This window comes from Takifugu flavidus, chromosome 4 (genome assembly GCF_003711565.1).
Source record: "Takifugu flavidus isolate HTHZ2018 chromosome 4, ASM371156v2, whole genome shotgun sequence".
NCBI classification, from domain to species: Eukaryota; Metazoa; Chordata; class Actinopteri; order Tetraodontiformes; family Tetraodontidae; genus Takifugu; species Takifugu flavidus.
Window position 1 is genome coordinate 7,513,664 of NC_079523.1, and position 27,339 is coordinate 7,541,002.

At 43.3% G+C, this 27,339-nt stretch overlaps 3 protein-coding genes and 1 long non-coding RNA gene across 7 annotated transcripts; 2 read left to right on the plus strand and 2 right to left on the minus strand.

Annotated features, from left to right (window-relative positions):
* Window positions 1–59: 59 nt before the first annotated feature.
* On the plus strand, window positions 60–1,785 carry prr13 (proline rich 13). The gene is made up of 4 exons (XM_057031276.1): window positions 60–309; window positions 671–726; window positions 799–1,226; window positions 1,348–1,785. Exons 2-4 carry the CDS (start codon window positions 711–713, stop codon window positions 1,384–1,386), a joined length of 483 nt encoding a protein of 160 aa, XP_056887256.1. The 5' UTR covers window positions 60–309; window positions 671–710; the 3' UTR covers window positions 1,387–1,785.
* Window positions 1,786–2,129: 344 nt separating this feature from the next.
* On the plus strand, window positions 2,130–9,871 carry LOC130524814 (poly(rC)-binding protein 2-like). 4 transcript variants are annotated; one of them, XM_057031266.1, is made up of 13 exons: window positions 2,130–2,295; window positions 3,215–3,337; window positions 3,435–3,458; window positions 3,547–3,579; window positions 3,693–3,809; window positions 3,901–4,032; window positions 4,125–4,253; window positions 4,397–4,471; window positions 5,094–5,135; window positions 5,967–6,066; window positions 6,212–6,264; window positions 6,491–6,660; window positions 8,704–9,871. In XM_057031266.1, the coding sequence occupies exons 2-13, from the start codon at window positions 3,269–3,271 to the stop codon at window positions 8,741–8,743; spliced, it is 984 nt and encodes a 327-aa protein (XP_056887246.1). In that variant the 5' UTR covers window positions 2,130–2,295; window positions 3,215–3,268; the 3' UTR covers window positions 8,744–9,871. The 4 variants fall into 4 exon arrangements, with proteins under 4 accessions (XP_056887246.1, XP_056887248.1, XP_056887244.1 ...); XM_057031268.1 differs by having other exon boundaries at window positions 5,994–6,066; XM_057031264.1 differs by lacking the exon at window positions 8,704–9,871 and adding an exon at window positions 7,153–8,636.
* A 93-nt stretch (window positions 9,872–9,964) lies between these two features.
* Window positions 9,965–22,924, minus strand: LOC130524810 (mitogen-activated protein kinase kinase kinase 12-like). Its single transcript, XM_057031255.1, is given in 15 exon segments — window positions 9,965–11,594; window positions 11,942–12,242; window positions 12,436–12,503; window positions 12,610–13,321; window positions 13,454–13,591; window positions 13,825–13,941; window positions 14,051–14,141; window positions 14,144–14,159; window positions 15,394–15,502; window positions 15,736–15,894; window positions 17,361–17,519; window positions 17,914–18,105; window positions 18,247–18,430; window positions 20,628–21,157; window positions 22,574–22,924. Coding segments are annotated over 14 exon segments (2,823 nt in total). The 5' UTR covers window positions 21,118–21,157; window positions 22,574–22,924; the 3' UTR covers window positions 9,965–11,507.
* A 426-nt stretch (window positions 22,925–23,350) lies between these two features.
* On the minus strand, window positions 23,351–27,339 carry LOC130524280 (uncharacterized). Its single transcript, XR_008950095.1, has 6 exons — window positions 27,205–27,339; window positions 26,834–26,921; window positions 26,428–26,481; window positions 26,134–26,318; window positions 25,854–25,984; window positions 23,351–24,506 (listed from the first exon to the last, which is right to left on the minus strand). It is a non-coding gene; the product is annotated as an uncharacterized LOC130524280 (long non-coding RNA).

The window sequence follows — 27,339 nt, forward strand, 5'->3', positions numbered from 1 at the left end:
CGAATTTCAAAAAAAGTGTACCACATGTAAGGGAATAAAGCATATACCTAAAGAAAACAACGTCTAAATTAAAATTTGGATGCAATGTGCTTAATTATATTACTTATAGTAATTATATTATTTGGAGCAGTATTTCTCGTGTCAACATTATTATTATTATTGTGAGTTTACTTGCGTTATTTTAACATTTTCCCATTTTTCACTCAATTCAGTGACGCATGACGCACGCGCGATGGGCGTGGTCAAGTGTTTTTCCTGTTTCTCTCGAGTGCGGAAGTTCAACACGAACCTAGAATTGTGAACTCTCAGGTACGACTTTAAAAACGCTTATTTAAAGTTGTCACGGCATGTTTTATTTCAATTGTCCAAATTTTGGTTTGCATTAATCGGCCGACTGAAAGAAATGTCTTTGATATAAGTGATGAAATGGTCTTGTGGCAGGATTCTGTTGTGAAATGCGGTTTATGGGTTTATAATGTAGTCTTTGATGTGGTTAAAATAATTTAATTTGCTTTAAAATTGGTTAATCATACTGAGGGTGTCTTTTAACTCCATCCCATAATCACCCTATCCCTATAACAGGTTGGATCCAGTTTAGGGACACACTGTTTCAACCACAAAATAAAAATATTTGCCTTACTAAAAAGTTTTATTTGTTTTTTTCCACCAGAGACCTCAAGAGTTCAGGTAGACAGCAAAACCCTCGAGCCATGTGGCCAAATCAAGGTAGGGATATTTTAAAGACACGTGTATAGTTGTGATTGGAATTATTTCAGTATGTGCACTTGTATATTTCAGGTCCTCCCCCTCCAGTAGGCCCTCAAAATCCTCTGTACCCGCCTGGATACAACCCTGCTTACCCTGCTGCCCCAGGACCAGGTATGTTTCCCCATCCAGGACAACAGCCTCCTATGGGACCAAGTGCACCTCCGGGGGCCATGCCTTATGGAGCTCCAGGACCCCAGACTTATCCAATGGCACCAGGTGGATACCCAGTAGTTCCTCCTGGAGGTGCTTATCCAGGTCCATACCCCCACTCTCCAAAAGGGGGTCATCATAAAGGTCACAAAAAAGGTCACCACCATGGAGGTGTAAATCCCATGGCTGCAGGTTTGGCAGGAATGGGAATGGGAATGGGTGGACATAATGTCCACAAAAAGATGAAGAAGATGAAGAAGAAGAAGGGACACAAAGAACACAAGCATGGCCATCACAAACATGGCAAGGTAAGGTGTGCGTGAATCAGTAATTAAGCTGATTTCTAACTCTAATAAAATGGGCGCCCAGGAGAAAATAGAACCACAGGTTTAATATGATAAATAAACTATTTTTTGTGTTTCTCTGCAGTCCTCCAGCAGCAGCAGCAGCAGCAGTAGCAGTGACTAAGACTAAGGCTGCTGGTCCAGGACAAGACTTTCTCTGCTTCTTTCAAAAAAAAAAAAAAATGCTGAAACACTCAACACGAAAGAAAACTAGTGCTTATACTTTCAAGCTGCCATGTATATTAAACCCATTTATTGCATCCTTTTCCTTTAATCATACTGGTTTGGCTACTGGCTGCAATGTAAATCACTATAAATTACAAACATTTCAACAGAGAGAAATTTACACTGTGAGCATTCTTAATGTCTTGGGAGACTGATAAGTTGGGTTGCATGGGTTTATCTTTATTTTATTATATAATCAGTGCATCTTAAAAGTGTATATTGAAATAAGTATTAACTAACAAGGGTGCATGTGTTTTTGTATGTACCCACTTAAATCTCAATAAATATATGATTGCCATGCCTGTTGTCCTCTCTCTTTAGTTAAACCTACCACCACGCACTAGTAAAGCTTATGTTTTTACAGACAATGCTATAAAATATTGCTAAAACATTATTAATTGCATGCTAAGCACGTGTAACATAGTTTTAAAAAATATATATATATAAACCAACAACACGCTCGATTTGTTGGCTATTTAAATTAGTGCAGCTGTAATTAAAACGCCTATAAGGATGCTGTCATGTTTAACACCATAACCCCACAATTTTGGAGAATGTTTTTATTATTGTGCGAGTTTGGGTCGTGTTGGGGGCGGGGCGGGGGTGTGATGTCAGGTGAAAGGGTAAAGGTCAGAGGTGATCATCTTGTTGTCTTTGTGTTACGGAGTGGAGCTCCAGCTCGCGTCACTCTTCCCTCTTCCCCGAATCCTCTCTAAACTCTCCCCCGGGTTTCTACCCTCCCAAACCTCTCCCCTTCTACCCTCACAACCCCACCCTTCCCCCGATCACGCACCGGGACGCGAATCAGGTGAATTTTGTGTACATCTCCAATGTTTCAGTCGGTTTTTTGTGCCGCGTAGAAGTATCGGAAAGAAATTGCGCGCAGCAGCTAGCAACATGCTAACAGGCCGCGTGATGCTGAACGCACAGAAACATTTGGGCTAGCTTAGCATGTAGTCACAGAGAAAGTTTGATTTTAATAGCTTCGCAAACTCGTGCTTTTGTTAAGTCGCTTTAATTATCAACAGCGCACATAACTACCATTTGACAGTGGCTGCATTTATTCGGGCTGTTGGTGGTAACGTTGACTAATTAAGCGAGTAGCCTCGGTAGCCTTGCTACGTACCGTTCGCGTGCTTCATTCATTTTAAAGCGCGGTGAGCAGCCACGATGTTTATCGGTAAATAGCTTTAAACGCTTTACGAGCCCTACAATATTTACACCAAAAACATAATTGAAGTTCTCACACTTGGATTTATCGTCCAACATTTACTTGTCGAAAATACTACTCGGAGAATATTGGTCTTACGACTGTAAATGGAGTGTTTTGTCTCCTATTTTCTTAGTTTTCCAAGACAATTGTAATGCCTAAACGGTTTCCATCATAAATAGCTCCATACTATCCCTAAATGTACAGTCAGAAATGATTTACTTGATATCATTATTACTGAATCCACCCGTAGTAATCCGGATTAAAAGCCATTTGCAGACCATGCCCGCCCTTGTATAAATGTTGACTGCCCAATATGAATTAGCGAATATGTTTTATTTGATTGTAAGATGGAAGTGAGTTGGTGGAGTTAATGCTAGTATTTTCATGGCTAGACAGTCTAATCTACCTTTTCTTATCGGTAGTAATAGTTCACCATTCACAACAATGGGAAAATGGTGGTATTAAGCACGGCATGTGTTAGTAATGAGAATAATGCTTAAATGTATGCCCCTAGAACCATCTCGGTGGTGAAGACTCTCAGTACTTTACCAACGTCTAGGCTGCAGCGATGGACCCCTGTGTGATCGAGGGAGGTCTCAATGTCACCCTTACCATCCGGTTGCTCATGCATGGCAAGGTAGGTCCAACAGATTGATAATAATATGAATTATTGACATTAAAACGGCACAAAAAGTATCCAGGGATGATCAATAACTCTGTTGTCTGTGTTTTAGGAGGTGGGAAGTATTATAGGAAAGGTAAATTATGTTATATTAAGTCAAACATATGATAAACCAATGTTTTTTTCTCACTGAGTTTGACCTAGTTGTGATTCTTTGCCAACAGAAAGGAGAGTCTGTAAAGAAGATGAGAGAAGAGGTGAGGTGTTGTACAGTAGAGTGGGAGATAATACTGTCCCGCAGGTTTTTTAAAAAGTGTAACAGAGTTGATCGGCTCATAAAACAATTTTCTGTCCATCTACTCTGTCACAGAGCGGTGCACGCATTAACATCTCTGAGGGCAATTGTCCTGAGAGGATCATTACTCTGGCAGGTCCAACCACAGCCATCTTTAAAGCATTCTCTATGATCATTGACAAACTGGAAGAGGTAGGCCAGAAATGAGTTTTATTACATTTGCGGGTCAAATAGTCATTGGTCCAAATGCAATCTAGATGCATTTCATTATTATTTTTTTTAGGACATAAGCAGCTCAATGACAAACAGCACAGCCACCAGCAAGCCACCAGTCACCCTTCGTATTGTGGTGCCTGCCAGCCAGTGTGGCTCCCTCATTGGGAAAGGTGGTTGCAAGATCAAGGAAATTCGCGAGGTATGGCTACAAACATGTAATATAATTGTGCAACTTGCACATTTTCAGAACGCTCACCCTGTTTTGTTTTTCTTATTTGAATGTTTTCGCAGTCAACAGGTGCTCAGGTACAAGTAGCAGGTGACATGCTTCCCAACTCCACAGAACGAGCCATCACCATCGCTGGCACTGCCCATTCAATCATTGAGTGTGTGAAGCAGATCTGTGTGGTCATGCTTGAGGTAAGCGGGAGTGCGAAAGCCGCGGCGCAGCCGTTGACCTGGAGGTTGCTAAAATGATCACGGGCATGCTGCTCTTGTGGCCAGCTTGTATGGTGCCATCTGTAATGAGGAGCTGACATATTTACCTTTTGTGCCTCCCACAGTCTCCTCCCAAGGGAGTTACTATCCCCTACAGACCCAAACCTTCAGGATCCCCAGTCATCTTTGCTGGCGGGCAGGTACGTTCGATACCTCAGAAGCACTCTTTAGACATGTTTCTGTGAATTGTGCTGACCGTTGTACATCATTTTGACTGCCCTATATTATAGCATGCACTCAGTGGCCAGTTTATTAGAAATACTGAGGAATGAATGCAGTTCAGCACTGGTGCTTCAATCATATGACGAGTTTTGCTCCATTTTTAAAGAGACGTCTACTAATTTTGTTGCAGTTTGTACTAAATGTCTCCCTATTCAGACAGATGGTCTCGCAACCCGAACCTCCTTTTTTCTTCATTGAAAATTTGTGAAAAGTTTTGCCCAGTCCCTCAACGGCTGGTGGCCTCTTTCCCACTCTGCTTTTACATGCACTTCTTGCTCATTGCCCCCCTTAAAAAAAGATCTGTTAAAATATTCTCTTCATTTCAAATTAATAGACATCGCAAGATTTCTCCTAACTCAAACGTGCAGAGTCCTTGGGCACGACTGGCATCCCAACATTTGGAATGGTTCTGAATCAGCATCCACCTAAGATGTAGCTCCAGTATTTGATGAGTGTCTTGTAGCAGGAGCGAAGTTCTGCAGATGAATTGACCCTAACCAGTCACAGAAGAGGCCTGAGAGCTTTGTTTTTATGTTTCAGGCATATGCTGTACAAGGACAACACGCCATTCCACAACCAGATGTAAGTTTTTGGGGGTTTTCATCCACATGTGCAACACTGCTCATCCTGTGTTATAGCCTAAAACTGTTGCCGACATTTTCAGAGTTATTGAAGTATTTAGAATGCTGCTTTTTTGCAACCTAATGTTTGTACACTCCACACCATAGCCGACTGGTCACCAATCCAATTATTAAATGAAAATATGCGTTTGTCCAGAGCCTCCACTTTGCCGAGAGCCCTGCTCCTCCTGCTACCTCTTTTGTTTCTCTGTTCTCTCATGTTTTTATGTCTCTTGACTAGTTTTGCTGGACAGGCCTGTGGTCTCCCCATAGAAATAAGCATCGTACTAAAGCAAAAAAAGACAAAACCCAATAGTTTAAATAAAAATAAACTGTGACCTTTGCAGTTTCTATTACGGCCAACTTTTATTCTAACTTTGGGTTCTGCCCGGTCATCCCACTTCTTTTTTGCAGGGATCTTTAAATGTTCAACTATCATCAGTTCTGCATAGCTGGGCTTAGTTAGATAACAACCATCCTAATTAGTTTGAGATGATAAACGTGATTATTACCAATAAACATGACTGTGCTGTGTCCCTGCAAAGTCTTTGAATGAATGGCGTCTTGAACTTAATTCTACCCATTTGCAGCATAACTATGGAGCTCATGCATCACTTTTACCATAAACACAAGGCCTCGCTGAATAAATCACAGTTCTATCTGCAGTTGTAGTTTTTATAGTGTTCCTTCGTGTCGCCGTATGTATTGACCGTCTTGTCTGTTTTGCTTTTCTCTCTACTGTGTTTCCCTGTTTTCTCCATTCCTCCTCCTGTCCCCTCTCTCACTCTCACAGTCTTCCTCTGCTGCTATCTCCCCACAGCTCAGCAAGCTTCACCAACTGGCCATGCAGCAGGGCCCATTTCCCATGGCAACATGCAACCAGGGATTCACTGGTATGAAGAACACATCTCTTTAATGATTCTTGTTTAATATGACAGCACACGCCTCAGTGGTTGGGACAACTGAGACGCACTGCATTTCATTTGCACACATTGACAGATGAATTTCAGCGGTGCATTTAATCTTGATATTTGCTAGGGATGGATGCTTCTGCTCAAGCCTGTTCCCATGAGATGACCATTCCAAATGATGTAAGTGTTTCAGCACGTCCAATGATTCGATGAACAGACAAGCTGTGCTATTGTGAATAATGTCAGAACTGCGCAGTGTGTGGGCTCAGTGCTGTGAACGAGGCATTTTGACCTTTATACCAGATAGTTTCCTGTTGTTTGGAGACTGCACACGGCCACATAGCAGCTGAAGTGTTATGAAATGTTATTTGAGCCTCTTAAACATCTCTGCTCTTCTCCAATACAGCTCATTGGTTGCATTATTGGCCGTCAGGGAGCCAAGATCAGCGAGATCAGGCAGATGTCGGGTGCTCAGATCAAGATTGCCAATCCAGTGGATGGATCGACTGACCGCCAGGTCACCATCACAGGCTCACCTGCTAGCATTGGTCTGGCAGAGTACCTCATCAAAGCAAGGTGAGATGATCACTACTGGCCTCCTCCTCCCACTGAGTATTCACTAAAATATACTTGGGTTAAATCTAATTGACTTAAAATCCAGGTTTGCTTCCAGCCAGATAATTACTGTAAATAAAACACCCACTCACACACCCACGTGTGTACATATATGTGTGTGTCCAATCTATCGTTAACAGTATAAATGAGCGTACTGTTGTTGCTAGGCTTTTTGTCAGTGTTTACTTGTGCTGTTTCCATTTTCTCCTTTAATTTCTCAAGCTCTGATCCATCAGTAAGGTTAACGTAATGTCTCCTTTATGATTGTGCAGACAGGACTTCTAAGCCTGTCTGGTGTTTTTACCACATTCTTGTTTCTTTCTTTCTTTATTTTTCTTTACCTTCACACCGATTCCACCAGTCCTGCTTCCCCTAACCCCTGCACTGTTACCAACCTGCCCTGTGATCCATCTCGACTGTGTTGTCCCTCTCTCCTTGTCTCTCTTTCTACAGTGTAGAGTCCTCTAAACCTCCTCCCTCTTCCTCTTCCTTGAACCCCGAACAGACCAGCCTGTGCCCTCCCTCCACCTCTACTACTGCTACTACTACCACTACTACTACTACCACCACCTCCTCTGCTGCTACTTCCTCCTTCTCTTCCACCTTCACTTCCACTTCTTCCTCTTGTGTGGTGCCCCCCTCAGCCTCCATTCCTCTGTCCTTGTTGGCTCCAGTGCCACCACCTCCTACTTCCTCTTCCTCCTCCACTGATTCCCCAATCCCCAGCTCTCCTGCCTGTGTGTCGAGTCTCCTTTCTATCAAGCCCCTCCCGCTCCTGGCCCTCCATGTTGTCAGTGGAGCCAGTAACCCGGCGCCCTCTATTGCCCCTGAATCCAAAGTTGCCCCAGAGTTGAGCTCCAAGTCTAAAAGACGAAGGCTCTCTCCTTACTAATGAAGGAAGCTTAGGTCTTCTACTAAAGTACTGACACTGCTCTCTGTCTGTACCTGCACTTGCTGTTTGTGTGTCACATTGTGCTTTCTACACAAACCCGACGCACACAGAAACGGGGTACACAGCCATATTTCTAAAATTCATCCTTGCTTGATTTGGTGCGTTTCGCTTCACAGATATGTTACGATGAGACCAGTAAAGGCTAAACGACACACGCTTTTGAGCTGTTTTCTCGATATGTGGAAAGACCCATTTCACCTAATGGGACGCTCTTATTACGGAGCACAATTTTCTGGATGAAACCTTTAGTTTTATGTCTTTATTTCACCAATAGATAATATGAAACAAGCTTTGCTAGCCTCATGTAAAACCCACCAGCTAGCACGTGGCAAACAACAGCAAATATTAACAAAATGAAAACTGTCAGTGTTACCATGACTGCTCAAACCAACCAAATGTGGCCTTTTGTTAATGTTCACTGTTGTTTGCTACCCGTTATGTTGCCGGCCATACGTTACGTCCTAAGTTGTGGAGCGATGCAAAGGTAAATGCATTTAAATGGTGACACAGCTATGAACTGATTGATGCATAATTTTAGCTCCACGGTTAATATTTAATAACTCTGAACCTGTCGTGGACAGTGAATTATTGAACAGGGGTCTCTCTTCTGTAAGCTCGGCTCAGGTAGCAGCTCCATAAGACGTCGTATAGAATCCTGCTGTAGTTGTAGTGAATTGACAGTAACTCTTTGTATTGAAATTTCTGGTTTCAGTGTGTATAAAGTGTTTGATTTTCCTGCCCTCAGGTATCCGAGGCACCTCGCCTGCCTTTATTATTGAGAAAAGTATTTTAACAGCTAATTTAATTTGGAAGAATTGGATGATGACACGGAGGACATGCTGTTAGCATTAAGGGCTGGTTGCTAGCACTTTTATGCTATAGAAATCTACTCGGCCACAGTCTTGCTTTTCCTCCACTTCTCAACAAGAACGCAAGATGCTTTTTTAAACAATAAATTGCAACTACAGAAGCTGATGGGTAAATATTTGTGGTCTGACTGCTCCTTATTCTTTCTCCCTGCCTGGTCTCCGGGTGTCTCTCTGTTTCTCCAGGCTTTCCTCAGAGGCCACAGGATTGGCATCCAACAGATAAGACACTGCATCTGCACTAAATCTCACTTTTTTAACCTCCTCCACCATCAATCAGTAAATGCAACCTTCCCCCCAAATAAGAGTTTCTATATTATATTGCCTCTTTCTCAAAATCATCATCTGCCAATGAATTGAACTGCTGAGTTCATTATTTATTTGTTTTTGGTTTTTTTGGTTTTAGTCAAATGAAGCAAACTGTTTTTTAATTCCCTTTTTTCAGTGCGGTCAGGTTTTAATGGTTTAAACTTTTTTCCTCTTCCCCCTTTTTCTTTCTCGATCATCTCAGAGTAGAGGTAACAAGGCGAATTATGCATAGATTTAGTTCTGTACAGTAATTTTTTTTTTTCTCTCTTTAAGACGGAAAAGACAAAAAAAAGTCCAAATAAAAGTTTGAACTAAGAATAGAGTGACTGTTTTATTGTTTGTATACACAACCCTGTTGTTACCCTGCCCGGTTACAGAGATCATTTTGTCCGTTTTGTCTCCGCTTCACATTTGTCCCCCTCTATCGCCTGTCCAGCCAAAGTGCTCGTCACGTGGATTCCACTTGTGTCACTGATAGTATGTAGCCTTATATTCACCTCACTGAGTCCACCTCAGCTATATGTCTCACTCACAAAAAGGGTTTTCAGGAGATGTAAACTGTATCATTTTGTCACCTCCCTCTGTGTCATTCCTGCCTCCATTTTGTGGTCCTGAGATTATATTTTGCTGGGATGGGAGATTTTCAGGGTTCGGGTTTGGCTCTAAGCAGAAGCAGAGGGATTCTCCTCGCTTTTTTGTAAAGAATGATATATATATACTTAAAAAAAAATGTTTGAATATTTGTTTTAAATGGAGGAAATATTTTTTTTTAACCAAAACAAGAGGGATTTAAACTCCATGACATTGGTTGTTCTGTTTATTCTTAAATGCGATAATGGTGAGAAATGAAATAATTGAAGCTCTGGAACTTGTCAAAGAGGGTTGTAAGCAAACACTACTTTCCTGCTCTTTTCTTTGCTCAGCTCAGAATTTTTATGTGCGGGAAAGAAATCCTTTGTGCACGTCTTTTTTTGGAAACTGTATATCTGGGTGCCACGACATTGTTTAAAAAAATATCCAGAAATAAAGATGTGAAAAGCTCAAACTGCAGTCTTGTTTGTCATTATAACACATCGAGTTTAGCCAAGTTTTTTTTTTTCAACAGTTTCTTAAATATATTTACTATACAATAATGACGTATTTTTTAAAATTTTATTTTATTTTTTAGAAAAGCAAACGTTTCAGTTGACAAAGCATGATTTCAATGAGCATTGTGAGGAAAGTACCACAGTCTGAACAGTAGAGGGCAGTACTTTGCATTTTGGCAACAGTAGTCCTGTAGGAGGGTCTCGGCTTTGAAACTTGGGGACACAATCGATTTAAAATCGTCTACAAGCCGAATGTAGTCAAACTGGTTTTGAGGGGGAAATACAAGCTGCCTGTTCTAGCTTATTGGGACCTGATGAAGTTGTTAATGGTGCATGGTGTAATGTGCTGTTGTACTGTCAGGGTGAGCTACTAGACAACAATGCATGGACATGGTCACCCCACGGATAGCTTTATCATAACTCAACTGCATTTCTCTGAACCGATGAGCCTTTCTGTGCTTGTTAAACTGCGGAGTGGGGAGAGGCCAGTTCTGTAGGAAACGACTGTCATTTCTGTGTTTAAGAAGCCATTAATGCTGTGAGGCTTGTTCTGCTGGTCTGTCATCCATAAATTCAAGTGATTGAGGTTTACTCTTTGTCTACCAAACATCTGCTCTTCTTTCCCCCTCAGTAGACCAGTAAGTTATTTTCTCCACATGCTAATCTGATGCTATTTACATTCCCAGAATGAATTTAAGGGACATTTTTACACAACAAAAAAAGCAAAACCCATTAAAAAAGCTTGTGGTTCTTTTGCCCTGTGATGGGACATGACAGCGAGCAGACATATTGCTTTTTCCTTGTTCTCGTTGCTTTTTTTTCTTACGTTTCTTGATGCTCAGGCATGAGCAGCTACAGTACATTCTACTATCGTAAGCTTTTTGAGGTTCAGATTAGTGCCACCTAATTAGAAACATCAGCACCATTAAATAATACAATCTCACCTTTAGGAAGTGTCCATTTGACAGCCTCACGTATTCACATTTATATTAAAATGTAGAAAAGTGAAAAATAACTGACAATAAATAAAAATGCAAAATATAAAAAGAAAATCATCTTTAACTACAGTACATTTTTTAACGTAAACAAATCCGTGCATAATGCTTTGAACGTAAATGGCGATAAGGAAATAAGTAAATTTCTTTAAGTGCAAGCAGCAACGTCAGCAGTCAGTATCTGTCCGAGTAGCATCAACAGAAACATCAAAATAGAAGCCCTGATAGTTTATAATGTTGTCAAAAGACACCACAGAAAATAACATGACACCTTTTCCGATCAAATGTCCCTGGAAGATAAGAGAGAGTCTGAGCTGATGGCCCGTAGCCGACACCTTGGAAAGGTTCTTGTAAAGATGAGTGAGGGCAGCCACGGTTGCCCTCACTCTGGTGCCCTCTGGTCAAATCCAAAAGGGACGCTACAGCTTGTCTTCGGTCATATTTTGAAGACCTGAAGACCAGGGCTGCTTTTGTGTTTGATGGTGAGACGGGGAACACAGATGGTCAGTTTCTTCCTCTTGTCTCTGCAACTTGTGTGTGTATTCATTGTTGTGTTGGAGCGAATGGTGCGTTCAAAGTCCGTTTCCAAGTCCGATTTTCACCAGTTGCCAGTGGGCTGGCTGGGTTCTGCGCTGCCTGAATGGTCCAGTTCGGTGCTGTCACAGTCTGAGTCATCGTACAGACCCTGGTGGGGAGGAAAGACAGCAAGATGTGAAGAATTCCAATCGTCAACCATTTTAAAGCAACTAATCGTCAAGCGTTCATCACGGAGTTTGAATAATGGCGAAATGTAATTTAATCTACTTCCCAAAAGATGGCGCTACTGAGCAAGTTGCCAGAATTGGGACGATTGTACCCTCTGAGGCTGATTTGGGTTTTTAAATTTCATTGTACAGTCTTAGTTTCTAAAATATTCATTCAAATTTTTTGCAATAGCTGTAATGACATTTGAATTCAGTCAGTAAACTTTGTTTTTTTACTGTGTCTATGTGCCTTGATATATACAGTATGTATATACGGTATATACAGTACCTCATAATTTTGGTCGTTGGTCGTGAGCTGGGATTTGACCCGTTGAAGAATGGCCTCTTTTTCAGAAAGCCCATCTGAGCCCAGCTGGGTGAGGTCGGACGGGTCGGCGGGGATCTCTGAACCCTGAGAGAGCAGGTCGTCGCTCTTGTCGTCAAGGCGCTCGTCGGTGTTGGTGCTGACAACATCCGGTGTTCCGCTGTGGGAGTGGTCGGTGGTGTTGCCTTCCTCACCGTCTGACACAGACAAGTTCTCTGAGCTGAACGTGGACAGGGACTGGCACTTGGTCATGCTCACGGTGCGCCTGGAAAAGGAAAGTGTGCAGAGACGCCATTAATACCGCCGTGTTGGCATCCAAGATGCTGCACAGCCACTGTGGTCGTGGTGGTCGCTAACAGCATTCACATGCTTGCAAATGCAGCGTGGCTGCACACCAGTTTGAAGATAATGCCCTGCGTTTTCTATTAATGTGTATGTGACATCACCGAGACTCTTACCGTCTCCTTGGTAACTCTACTTCACTGTCCACCTCTCCTTCTTCTTCCTCTGAAGAGACGCCACGTCTCTGGAGACAAAATGTAAAGATTACAAACCTTAAAATGGAAACATATTATAAAAAGTCGGCATCATTTAACGACCTTGGGCCCAAGTTTGACCCGTTTCGGCCTCACCTGACTGCGCGTGACTGCCGCCCTGTAGAGCAGTGCTGCGGGCGTGAGGCGTTGACTCCGTGGCGAGCGCGTTATCACCGTCCCCTCCTCCTTCTCCTCGCCCTCGTGTGAAACGCGACTGTTTCCAAGCACGGATGCCCTTCCCACGGCTGCTCCCCTGCCACACGGGGAGTCGGGACTACTTGAGAATGGAATGGAAGCTGCGTCCTCGCTTGGCGTGTCACTGCGTGGAGGGATCCCTGCCAGGTCCTCGGTCCCCACATCTGCGTTCGGCCCTTCCCCCGTCCCCGGAGTCCGTCTGCCATCCACGAGCCCAGTCGATGCACTCAGGCTGCCCACTCGGTCCAGCCCTGGACTGACCAGACCCTTCCTGCGTCCCTCGGCCTCCACCGTGGTGGAAATGAGATCCGGGCTGGAGGAGTACATTTTCTTGAGCAGCAGGTCATGCTGCAGGCCCCTGATGGCTGCGCTGGGGTCTAAGCGCTGCTTGCTACTGGGAACTGATGTGGTGGAGTTGACGATCGCTAGTGATGAGGAGAGAGTGGCTTTGAGCTGAGCCAAGTCGCCGGTGCTGCCTTTACCGGCCTTCCGATAGCGAGGCTTTCCTCGGCGTGAGCGGCCAGGGGAGGTAGAACCCTTGTTGTTGATTGTGACCTGAGTCATTGAAGAGTCCAGTTTGGGAAGGATGACCTCTGACTTTAGTAAATCCGGCCTGAAAAGCAGTAGAATTCAGGAAAAAGAATTAACAATAAGGAAAAGGATGGGGAAAACATGTAACTATTCAACTAAACAAAAGGTTTCATGTATGAACACTGCACGTGCACAGACGTTCCCGCTGTCTCACCTCTTGCTGTGTGGGGGCAGTTTTTGAGGTATGTTGCGTTTCTTCATGAGTTTCTCCATGGAATTGGAGGAGGCCGACTGTCTGGAGCTGTGATGCTTGAAGCAGCCCTGGTACTTCTTGTCCAGTGACTGCTCCCTCCTGAGGAATCAGCACAAAAGTCAATCAAACTGGCATTAAATGCTGTTTACAAATAGCACTTTTTTATTTTTCATTGGCCACGAGTGACCGATTTAACGACCCTGTGCTTCATCTTAAATTTAAAGTTGCTTGCTGTAGTGTGACAGTGTGAAAAATTCAGAAAGATTGTACTCTTTTTAAACCAGTATTTACTAATTTACAGTTTTCATCCAAAACTGATGCGAGTTTCTTACTTGTGCAGTTCTTTCTCTTTGATTTCCAGTTGCAGCATAATGGCATTAAGCTCCATGTACAGGTTGTTGGCTCTCTCCAGCTTCCTCTCATAGTGCTCCCGGATGTCCAGAGCATGCCTGCGGACAAATGTAGAACCGTTCCATTTCTTTACATCTGTCACTGGTGCATGTGCGTCTCAGAACTGGGGTCAGTCGTTAATGATGGGGCTCGGTGGGTTCTTCTAACCTGAGCTCTTCTCTGCGTCGCTTGATCAGCTCCTCGTCCAGCCTGTGAAGACACGTGCCCTCGGATTTGATCTTCTCAAAGTGGTGCCTCACTCGTCCCTCCATTCCACCTGGAGAGATGAGCAATTACACCCGTCAGAACCGGATTTTAAGACTTACTGCTGTCATTTTAAGGGTTAAAATAAAAGAATGTCTGTGGAAAAAACACCATCAGATGCTTATGTTGTGCCATACAAGCAGAAATCAGAACTTCAGCAGAGGAGCAAGAAGGTGCCTGAGTGATACTCTGCACATTCTTGTCTTTCTACTTCTCATTAAATTGCATTTAACGGATGCGTTCATGTGGTTTAGATTGTAAAAAATGATGGATATCGACTGAGTAATAATATTAACAGCAGAGAGAGCTCATGTGTTCTTGCCAAATCATCCTTTGATTTGCTGAATTTCATGTACAACACTGACAAAAACCTTCCAGCTATCAGATTATTAAATAAAACAAAATTTGCTAGCGTGCGCGTTTTCGTATGCTGTGAAGCACGAGAGTTGACATCTGATACCAGCGATATCAAGGGACAAAGGAAGTTACGCACGCGCACGTGTGTGTCGCATACATCCGAGCATGACTGACGCTCTTTTTATTAAGATAATGGACTGTGCTCTACATGTCTCCAGTCCCTCCTTTCTTCCCTCTCCTTGCTCTCTGCCATTAAAAATAATCAATACACTCCAGAAAATACGTCTTTGAACGTCACAAAATCCATTATGAGGCGGAGAGGAAAGACAGTGAGCAGCGTAGCAGTGGGGGAAGGAGAGAAGGGAGGAAAAAAAGGGACCGGGGCAAGTGAAAAGAACACATTGTATTGTGTGTTGTGAGGTATAAATGGAGGGGATATTGAGAAGAAAAGAAATGACCGAGCGTCCGTGAGCGCGTCTCCCGATTGAATGTCACTCAGTCGTAACAAATCTGTGCTCTCACAGTGATTAAACACATATCTTCCACACAATTATAGGCTTCCTTCCAAATCCCCGGATTGTTTGGGTGCGCAGTGCATCAAACATATCTGTCACCGCTCCCCATCCCCCAGCCCATTAGTGGCAACGGCACACGCCCTCTTCCTCACGTTTATGACGCGGGTTGCAAAAGGGTCCCCCCTTGATGCTCAGATGTGTCACGGGGCAAAAACCATGGAAGCAACATCATGTTGTCATCAAATCAGCTCACGAATTTCACCTCCTTCTCTCTGTACCTGCTTTTTGTAGTCGACATTTGTATCCAGATGTCATCTCAGTTTAATTAATAACCATTTAAATACTATCTATTAATAAACAGTAAGAGAGGCTTACCTGAGATTGAAAGTATGTTTCTTGAGGAGTCGACAGGATATCTGCTGAAGCGATGTCCAAATGCAGGAGAATCTGTCGAAAGGAAGGCCTGTTCCTCGGCTTACAGTTCCTGGAAGAAAGTCACCAGTAAATTGAACCACCTTTGCCACAGCTGGGTTTTTTTGAAGGCGATGCTATTGAAGAGGCTACTTTAAAATCAGGGGCAGCCTGACTACCCAAGGCAAGGTCCCCAATCATTGCCTGAAAACTAGAATGAATATTCCCACTGAGGAATTAGCAACAGTCTGTCAGTCACTGGTGACTCTCACTTCTGGTCTCTCACCAGCCTCCAGCCACACTCACCAGCACTGCCTCAGCAGCAGTTTGAAGCTGTCTGGACAGCTCTCGGGCACAGGCAGATGCAGGCTGTTGTTGCCAACTCCCCAGATGATAGCGGAGGAATCCACATCCTTGTAGGGCACCTCTCCTGTTAGCATCTCCCACAGCACCACACCAAAGGACCTGCACGGAGGTGTGGCACATTTACGATCAAATGCTTTGATCAAAGCAGAGAACCGTGACTGAAAAAATAACCATAGGTTTGGAGCGACCAAAAGGTTGTAAAATGAGTCTGTATTTGGTCATTTGGTGGAATTTCAGGTATATACAGTCAAGTTTATTTAATAGAATTTTTGAGGTAGTGGTTTTATTTTAAAATAGCTTCCTTCACCACTGAAACTCCAAAATGAAGACAAATATTCAGTGCAATGAAAGTTCCACCTGGATGGATTCTGGCACAAAACATTGAAGCTTATTTTGGAATCTCAATATGACAGTAATTTGCCATAACTGTGCGCCTAATAAGTTTACCAGTTTGCAAATGTTTCTTCCTATTTTGTGAATTATGATACATCATTTGTAGCTTATATAGTGTAGGGAGACGGTGTGTAATAAAAACCGTGTGTATCAATATTTTTACGCACATAATGTGCAGATCAACACACCGGATGCTCTACGTCTCTACAGTTCATTGCTTCACTGAGGAGCTCCAGCCCTGTTTGTTAGGAGAGCAGCACCCTGTGGGAAGGTATCCAAGCAAAATCTGTTGTTGGTGACTGTGAACGTTGCCATGGCGACCATGTACAGTATCCAAGGTGCCTGTAGCATCATGCGCAGCTTTGAGGAGGTGTGTTATTATGCGTATATATTTGGTCTCTTCATGCATGCTCCGTGTAGATGAAGCAGTACTACTACTGAATGTTTTAATTACTCTACACTAATTATTTCATTAGGCAATGTGATAAATTATGGAAATATTATATTAAGTACAGATGTGATGTGATTCAGTTAAAAGGAAAAACGGATCACTAGGATATTTTTAGACGTTTCCTTTTATCATACTGTAGCCATTTGTGAGCTTGTGACATGTTTTCACAAATGCAGCTGAGGCACGGGTTACGGTGCCCTTTACATAAACTAAAACAAAACCGGGCAGTAAAGACCCATATGCTTCACTGTCTGTATGCACCAAAAGCTTTTTAATCCTATTTTCACATCTTTGCTAATGCACTGATGGCTCTGTGCCAAACCCTCTGCAGGCTCAGAAGGTTATTCCAGCCTCTCCTGAGCACTGCAGCATCTGGCAAATCAATTATTAAATTAGCCATCACTCCTTTCAGGATACAGGCGGAAGAGCGATGGAGGGATGCGGGATGAGAGAGAGAGAGAGAAAGGGAGACATGAGAGAGGGAGAATGCATTGAGGAGAATCGAGGCTTAAACACAGGATATCCCATCAGATACAGCAGAGGGCCTATAGAATTTCCTGTAATGAGATATTGGATGTAATAGTGAATAGATTTTCTAGAAATGGGATCCTGTGCTCTGTACTGCAGAGGGCTGCAGATAATGAGATTTTATGGCAGCTTAGGGAAATCATAAAAGAAACTGATAAATGTTCAGATGGTTTGAAAGGGATGGGACACCTACCAAATATCCACCTTCTCCGAGACAGGTTCATTGCGTATGACCTCGGGGGCCATCCAGGCCACCGTACCAGCAAAGGACATCTTGGTGCTCTTGTCGCTGAGCTCTTTGGAGGTGCCGAAATCCGAGATCTTCACCGAATCGTCGTAAGTGATCAACATGCTGAGAGGGAAGAGGGTCCCCAAAGTTAAGGTGAATCGCTCAATTCAGAGAAAATATCTCGCTCCACAATAAGGTTTTGTTTGCAAATGACAATGGAAGCAACATGTGATGTAAATCCACAAATTAGTGAAATCAAAGACACTTTACATTGCAACAGGAAAAAACAACCAAACATCGAAATAAGACATTAAAACCACATCATTTATTAACCATTATTATTATTGTTCACTTCATTGTATCCATCATTCATTTCAGGCAATAAATGTCAAATGGTAATTGTTTATTTTTTATTAAAGTATTAATATCAACCTCATATAAGTATTGTAAAGGTTAGAATCATGCTATGTGATTATACTTATTAATATTTATCATCCCCGAGTGTCATTTCACTCACTTTGGGGACTTCAGATCTCTGTGGATGATCTTGTGGAGGTGCAGGTAGTTCATTCCTCCAGCGATGCCCATGGCCCAGTCCATGAGCAGGCATGGTTGGATCTTCCTGCCTGCTCTCAGCACCTCATACAGCTGCCCCTGTGCACAGTACTCCATGATGATGCAGTAACACGGAGCCTGCGTGCAAATACCTCTGGAAGAGTGCAGAAGGGTGCACGTTAAGACGGAACAGAGTTCACAGCATCACTCTATAATCTGCATTTCTTAGTTCTTCTCTGCAGGAATGAATCAAATTCAGCTTAAGAACCTGCACTGTGATCCAATTTCTACTAACTTGAAAGTGATGATGTTGGGGTGTTTGAGCTTGCGTAGGTGCTTGATGTCCGTCTCTTTGATGTTCCGCACTTTCTTTACTGCCACTTCCTGTCCGTGTAGCTTGCCCAAGAAGACAGCTCCCTGAGCGCCACTGCCCACCCACTGCAGGTCAGATATCTCCTCAAAGGGAACCTCCCAGGCCTCTGAGGTTGGGGGAAAGAGAGCATGTTTAGCTTAAGGGATTTAGGTTTCATTTATTTGGCATAGCCTTTAATGTTAATGCTCCCCAGTTATTTTAGTCAAGAGACAAAACTCCATCTGTCCTGTGATTTTATTAGCATATATACTGTTATGTGCTTTTATGGACACAAGTGATGCCCGATCTATTAAAGAAATAAAAATACAAATGGCAGATTAATCTAACGAAACCAAAACAATCGAAAATCAGATGGATTAGGTGGCTGACGGGCAGAATAAAGATAAATCTGAATACAAAGCTTGTTATCTGGTAACAACAGTGTCGTATTTAATGTATGGACAAGAACTGCATCTTTCTTCCTGCATTTAGAATGACAGCAAATGCGCTTACAGGGCAGCAGGCCCAAAAATTCTAATATGTTATCAATAATATTGGGGCATTGTTTTTATGCGATTAAGATCAAAAAGCGCAAAAGGCACAATGTGTGAAGCATTATTCAAGGAACAATAAACATAGGTGTTTAAGAATAAAAGACCTATACAAATGCCACTAAACTGTGTAGTAAGCCCTGGCTTTACCAGTCGGCACAGTGCTCACACTGATAGTGTATCTTCTTCAACCTCATCTTAACCTAAGACTGGAGTGTACAGACAGGAAGCTGTAATCTCCTATGGGTAATTCTCCCCCAGCATCCTAAATCCTGCTTAGTGCCATTGTGGGGCTGACACGAAACAGGGGTCCAAGGCTCAAGGGAGGGTTGGATGAGGGAGGGGCCATGGGAGAGGAATATTACTGCTGCAGGGTGAGGGGGGGTGGAGGGGTTAGTGTCTGCGCCGGTAATGTGGGTTTAAAAATACCAAAATATGTATTTCACTAGGAAAGTGAGGACATTTGGGCTGGTCCGCATTAATTCAAAGGTCTGGTTGAGGGATAAGAAATGGTTTTAAGGTCCAGGTTGGAACTGAGTTTTGGAGAGGTTAGGGTCTAGGTGTGGGACAGACATTTTAGTTGTGATGAATAGGTTTAGGATAGGCAGGCTAGGCGATGTCTTCACAATGATAGAAGCACAAGGATGTGTGTTGGGGTGTGTGCGTGTAAAAGAGAAAGAGGGTCATCAGGGTGCGTGTGACTAAAGGCAGACGGTTAATACAGAGGAAATACACCTCCTGCTCCGCAGCTATTCTTGAAGAAGATTCAGACACATTTATCATATTAATAAGGACACTGTGAATGATTAATGCTCTCTGGTGATAGATTGAGGACATATAAAAGCATGAGCTACATCTGACCCAACAAAACAGCAGCGGTTCGACTGCTCAGCAGCTCAGTCCTTCACAATCAATAAAGGACAGGCGACGTTCCTGCTTTCTGTAACGATACGTTCAATCCAATCAAAGCCTAAGAATAGACTATTGTAATATGACAGACAGGCATTCAGCTGCAATAGCCATATTTATTTCGCTTTCATAGTATCTGTTTTACCCCTCGATGGCGCACACGACTCCCTGGGATGCAGCACAGAGGAGCAGAGCAGCGAGGTGCAGATGGGCTGGGAGTGATAACAGCCCGGGATGAAAAGAAGGTGGAAAGGAGACAATGAGGTGGAGGAGAGGAGGGGGAGGCGAGGGGTGAAATGGGTGATAAAACAGCAGAAGGGTAAAAAAAAAAAAGATGACATGTAAATCGGCCACCTGACTTCCTGGTGTGCGATGTGTTTATTTTAACAAGTTTGTTGGTGGCATATTTCTGTTTTTCTGATGTTATGTGTTTCACTCAGGCTCATTAGAGAGTCCTATTTGTGGGCATGAGCTGTGCGTGGGTTCAGTCATCTCACATGTGTGTTTGTCAGGTTTGCGTTAATAGAGATGAGAGGGTCAGAGCGTGGCCATGCATTATTCATGCGGCAGATTTGGCAGAGGAATCCCAGGGGAGCCACGCGTTATTGTAGTAGCTGCAGACATAAACAACACAGCATTGCAGGGAGCTAGTTTCAATGGGGGGGGTGGAGGATGGGGAGGGCCCAAACAGGAAAAGGGACGGGGAGGGGCTGTCAGGGGAAAATAAACCCTTTGCTGCTTTGATAGAGTCTCTGGCTGCAGCTCCATCATGTCAAGGAAGGTGTTTGTTCACCACATGGCCATTGAAGGAGTCACTTCTAGGATCATTTCATTAGTTTCCACTGATTTCACTTTCATACTCACCATCCAGGTCGTGTTTATGCTCCGTGGAGTATGCTTTGCCAATCATAGTCCAGACGGGCCGAAGACACCCGAACAAACCCTCTAGAAACCCTCCTGCTGTGGACTGGCACTGAAGCCTGCCGTCACCTGCCTGGCTTCTAACCATGCTGCCGTCCAGGTCCTGGCCCTCTCCCTCCGTCAGTCCGGGATTTCCACTGTGATCGTGGAGCTTCAGGATGCTGTTGGCAAAGTGGTCCGGTTGTTCCTCCCCTGGCGTCTGGTTTTGCCCAGCAGTGTGGCCCTCTTCTCCCCCTCCACCCCTGGGCTCAACAGCACCGCCAGTGTCTATGGACAGAACGTTACGAAGGACGCACTGGGTCGGGGTGAGGTCCATCTCCGGGGTGCAGGGTGTTTCGGCATCGAGGCGGCGAAAGGATGGAGGATCAGAGAGGGGTGTGTTGAAGCCCGACAGGGAAGGGGAAGGAGCGCGAGGTTCGTGAATGAGTGCCATAAGTGGTCGTGGTCATCAGAACACTTAGAGAAGCACAAACCTTGACAAGATCAAACACAGAGAAAGAAGAGAAAGAGCGTGAAAAAGAAACCTAAACTGCAGAATATTATTCCATATATTAGATTAATAGGAGAGCATCTCTTCTGTCAAACAGGTATTTAGCAACTAACAGTTTTTATCTAATATGCTAAATCTTAATTCTGAGTCATTCATTGTGTCATCTAAAAGATAAAAAAAGCATAAGGAGTAAATAAAACAATGGCTACAGCAGAAAAAAACAAAATGGGATCTTAAAAAAATCACTGAACACTGAACAAATTATGCCACTGAAGGACATTAAAATCTCAATTGCCCCCCCATAAATGATATATTGGCAATTAGTTTCAAGCTGAATGTAACAAGAATGACTTCTTGAGGCATTTAATTTGATCCAGGTTGAGGAGGAAAGCATCCTCACTCTAGGATTACTTTTAATAAAATGTGCCACAGATAATACAAGACCTCCATCTTGGGGCTAACTCACTTTAATTAAATGTCTCCTTACAGGGAATATTACTCAAAAACCAGCCAAGCGTACACTGATTGGTGTCACCAATGTTGTTTTGCTTCAGCAATATTGCTGCTATATTGAAATGGGATCAAAATGAAGGCTGCATAGAGTCTGCGAGATGCTCCAACGCTTGTCATTTCTCCTTGGGCAGCAGCATGAACAAGCTCAGCAGAGGTGAAAATGCACTACTTCATGTCAGGTGCTTTCTGAAGCGATTGACTTCACCTCTGCTATTCCTGACAGGCAATGGAATCTGACAGCTTTTCCTGAATTAATGACACAATAATGCGCTAGTGTTCACGTTCTAGATGGATGGATGGCTGTTTTCCAGATAGGTCTAATATATTTGGAATTGGGAGGCTCATATGTTGGGAAACCACTACTGTCCACCTACATAATTAGAAGGAGAAACACAATAAATCATTTCCATCCTGTCCAGGAGGATCCATTAGCCAAACCGCAACCATAAAGCTCACGAGAGAGAAAAAAATCTCTCATTTGAATTTTGGGTGCAGACAAACTCCATCACTGAGACACATCTGGTGTCTGAAACCTGGAACAATCACACATCGTTCACATCTGAGTGAGCCAGCCTCTCCATAAACCTCCTACTATTTATTGGAGGTATCAGCTGCGGGAGCTGCGGGGAAGCTGGTTGAAACGCTCTGATACAGGCCAGCGCGTTGTGGCTGCATCACGGGCGCCTCGTCGCTTTTTCACGCACCTGCTGGTGGCTTTGGATCCCCCCTCAGCATCACTGACAACGCGAAATTTGCAGGCAGACACGGAAAGCGGATTACATCGCAAAAACACGGAACGCGTCTAAGCACAAGAACAACTGCAGACCTTCAAATTGCTGCCCACGACGCGGCTGGACGATGCCATCAATAAAATAGCGCATCCTACCTCAGTGCCACAAGCCGACGTCCATGGATGTGGCTGGAAAAGCGTATTCCACACTATAGTTTGGAAATTTGTTTCAATCGCCGCCTAATAAACGTCCCTCTTGCTTAGTCTTGACGATATAATCACTTCCTCTCCTTGATGTACACCGCGGTATCTCCACACTGCCTCTCCTCTCGCGATTTTTTTTCCAGGGGAGATGATTCACAGCTATATTTCTCTCCCTCTTCACCTCCTATACCCTTTCCATTCTCCAGTAAGGATGCGGTCTGCGCACACTCGTGAATATATACCACTCTCTCACATAGTAAACAGAACCGGAGAGGAAAGCAGAGGAGAGGAGAGGCAGAGAAGAGGAGGCGAGGGAGGGAGCGGTGGAGTCCTCCTATGAGAGGGCCAGTGCGCCGTGACGAGCTCTGGTGCGTTCAGACGCGGGACGTCCGCAGGTAGATGGAAGTATATGCACTTGAGTAGGAGGGTCAGTCGGTATGTGAGGTGATCGAAATGATGTCATCTCCAAAGCATGCAGCATTTGACTGGACAGCGTCGCGTTAATCCTTTCAAACCGCATTAATGCCCTCTGTATCGAGCATAATTGGCGCATAATCTGTGAGAGCTGCACCCCAAGGAGACCTTCCAGAAGGAGCACCTTGTTGTTGTTGTTGTTACTATTATTATTATTATTGATGTTGTTGTTTTGTGTAAAACAGAAGATCCATTTTGGAGAGTTCCTGTTATTATACATACATGGAAACTGCATCCCAAAGTCATACCAGCTAGACAAATGTGCTTTTTACCTTCCATGGAGGGTAGATTAAAACATGTGCTAAAGGCCATCTCTGGGAAAGCACTGCAAAGTCACACACTTTACCATGATCAAGCCTTTTAAAGACAGTCTGGGTACAGCTTTTAGGGGGATTAGTAAAGAAAACTAAACTAGATGTCAAAGGATGCCGTAAAAGATGAAAATGCGTCTCACTTTACACGTCAGGAAAATCCACGAAGATCATGAAATCAGTGTAAACACTGGAAAATCTTCCAAGAGTCAAACTATTTGGCCAACAAAGGGGGAGATGCAATTTGTGGGACAGCTGGGGATCCCATCTGAGCCGAGCGCTGACAGTCTAAATGGTACGTGACCCTTTTCGAGTGCTAAATCCAAATCCCAGCCCTTATCTCCCAGATTATGCCCGTGTTGGGTTTAAAGCCCAACGATGACCTCATCGTGTCGTTTATAGACAGTGGGGTGGGGGGGGGGGAACCCCGAGCAATAAAGTGAGCGTGTCTAGAAGACAAATTCCTCCCTCTGCAGAGTGTCCTGAAATTCAAATGAAAACAAAGAGTTGCGCTGGTGGAGTTCGAGTCATCCACCTTCTGCTCCATTATCCAGTGTCAGAAGATAAAAATGTCTGTGGACAAAATGACCAGAACATGAAGCCATAGAAACATAATATGTTCCCCATTTCCCGCAAGCAATTAATGCCTAAATTGCCTCATTTAAATTTTGACAGCTGAGTCAGATGGTTGTGTTGAATTTTACACTCTAATAGGGATTTGCATCCAATTTCTCTAATTAATAAAAATCACAGAATCCCAGCCAAAAAATATAATTAAGGAACATTTGATGTTTGGAATAAACAAAATGGCCAGCAAAATGGGCCTCTTGTTGTTTTTATACCATTCATATCTGAGATTTCTTGTATTCCTACTCAAAAACAGTAAGCTAAAAAAAACAAGCGATGGACTTTCCTTTTTTCTCCCTAAAAACTGTCTTCGTGATTTATTTATGACTGCTTGTAGTTGCTAGATGGCTCCTGATCAGGGATGTTCAGTCCCACATGGGTCTGTGCTGCTGCCTGTGATGTCCAACAAAATCAGCCTCTGCCTCTGTTGTTACTCCAACTTGCACAGAACGAGCGCTGCGGGGCATCCCTCCCTGTCAGGGAGAAACTTCTCATTCAAACAAGGACAGGTTTGTTTTAAATAATACATATACGGTGGGATAGCACAACGGGACCAGAACATGCTGTGTTACATACAATTTGTGTGCAGGATGGGGGGATGTAATCAAAAGAGACCTGATAAGGCTTATGGAGCAAAACAACAACAATGAAAAAAAATCAAAATGTGAACAAGAAAAGGAGAAGGCTTTGAAACAGCTACAACACTACACAATGCTGTGGCACCATTACGCTGATGTAAAATGTTGCAGTGTTTGGCAACATGCCTCATAATCTGTAGGAGGGAATTAACAGAAGCCTGCAGTGACTGGTGCCAGCAGGAATGTGTTTTCCTATGTGTGTGTGTGTGTTCTGGGTACTTGCCTCATATTGAGTACCAAAATAATTATTCTACTAGCAAAGTGGGAACATTGTTGGGAAGTGAAGACATTTTGGCTGAGCCTCACAACTTCAAAGGGCTGTTGGAGGGAACAGACTCGGGTTTACGGTTGAAGATAGAATTGGATTTTAGGTTATGGTTGGGTGGTTAGGGCTAGTGTCGGGGGTTAGTGGGATGGCTGGTTTAGGGTAAGGAGCTGGGTAGTGTATCAAACCTATAAAAGTCTTCACAAAGATAGAAGTACAAGGGCGTGTGAGTGTGTGTATGTGTGTTTGTGTGTGCATCCCTTTGATGAATACCAGCCTATAAGGAAAGGCTTGGTAGAGATTGGTTACAGACTGTCTGAGTCCAGTTAAAGGGGAGGAGGTGTAGCGAAGGTGTGTGTGCTCGGGTGTGCGCATATGTGTGCGCACGCACGCGCTTGGCTGTTGGATATGAGGGGGAGGGAACTTTGAGAAGCCTATTTATAGATTCTTTCTGAGAGCCACTTGTGTTAATCTTCGTCACTTTGGCTGTGGAATATGTGGCCAATCAGCAAATCCAATTGAATGCGATCCTGAAGGAAATATGACAAAAAGATGAGATCATTGGCAGTGACTGACAAATGACAGCTTTCAGATCTTTTTTCACCTGCTGTGCCATGTCTGAGATGATAAAAAGATGACATCCTGTTTATTCCAACTGTTGGGAGAAGCCGATACTGGTCTGACCTGTAATCAGTCACGTTGCCACGACTGTGTGTTTTGGTCCATAATGCACATTGATGGGAATCATTAAGACTGGCGCCAACCTTGGTTGGCGGGTGTATGAGGGGAGGCTAAGAGGGAGGATTCTCCATTTCAATACGATGATCTCATCTCCTGTCTGCAGCTCAGGACGAAGACTTTTCATTCATAAAGTTCACCCATTCAATTGCACGCACACACAGGCTGCGCCGCCTTACCTCCCAACGGGGCCAGTCGGGCCAATGAGGCAATACTCAGGTGAGATCACTGCCGGACGCCAAGGTTCCTCTTTCCGTGATAAAATCCCTGTCCAGGGTGAGTGTTGGACATCTGCATTACAGTAATACATCTTCAGGAAAGGAAGAGAAAGATGATGTCATGACTTTGTTGATGGGCTCCATCAATCAACCGAGTATCATCAACTTATTTTTTCAGTACAATTAAAAACACATCCAAAAATATATATGGAATTAACCATTGTCAGTTGAAAAGAATAACCTGATTATTAAGGTCAAGATATATTGGGCTACTAAAAATGAACATGGTTGAAAGTTGACGTGTCTCCAGAATCATGGGCAGCATGTGGAGAGCTGCAGCTGGCCCGTGTGGTTCTGAGAGAAAGGTGTCACAACACACACTGGATCGATCAAGTCTGCTCCATGGAGACAACATAGCTGTTTTGGCTGCAAAAGGACAAAATATTAGACATCTGGACATAATGCAATTCCTCATCATTCAGTATAAATGAACATATTTTAATAGTGTATAAATACTGATGTATTGTATACATACAAGTATAATGTTGCTCTGCTTCCCTTTTACAGTAGCCCAGATGGACAGATTTGACTATAAACCAATAAAATGTAGGCATTAATATAACTTAACAACAGGTTTTTACAGTTTGTTGAATTTCACCTTTGAAGTTATGTGTTTAAATTTAATACTTCTAAGATTTGGACTGGAATTACTTGTGGCTGTGGTCATTGAAAAATCCATTTTGTTACCTGAGAATATTCAGGACAGGTGTTCTACCTAAAAGTCTATATTCTCACCACTACAGGGCACAAGGCCTAAATCTTACACACTGGTCATCTTCAAAATTGATATTATACTTGTTAAGAGGCTGATACTTCTTTGTATTTCTATTTAAAATCATCTTGCTAAGGTGTAAATAAAGAGATAATAGTGGTGCACTTACCTCAACCTGTGCAGACTGGACCTTGATTGCTGAGTCAGCAGTGAAAGAAGCATGACATCATACCAGCACGTGGCAAAAGAGCCCTCAACTAAATTCAGAGAAACACAGAAAATGTATAACTTTAATTACACACATTCCAGATAAAAAAATACAAACACACAAAAAAGTAAATAGCACCAAATGAGCTACTAAAGCAATTTGTTAGATAATATGAAACTGTTGTTACATGGAATGTTCAAATGTCTGTTGACCAATCAGTGGGTTAATTTATAAAATCATGTGTATTCATGCAAAGTTTGACATCATCCCCTTTAAATTTAAAACTTTCTACATTTTAAAATTGTTGTTAAAACATGAAGAACCATACTGACTCTCTCTGGCACGTTCTAAATATGCAAATTTTCACTTGGATCAAACACTGCTTTGATCTTCCAGGGAGATTAGAGCCCATTCCCTTTGAAACCTCTGAGAGGCGAGCATCATTCCCGGCAGCCTGCTGCGAGGAG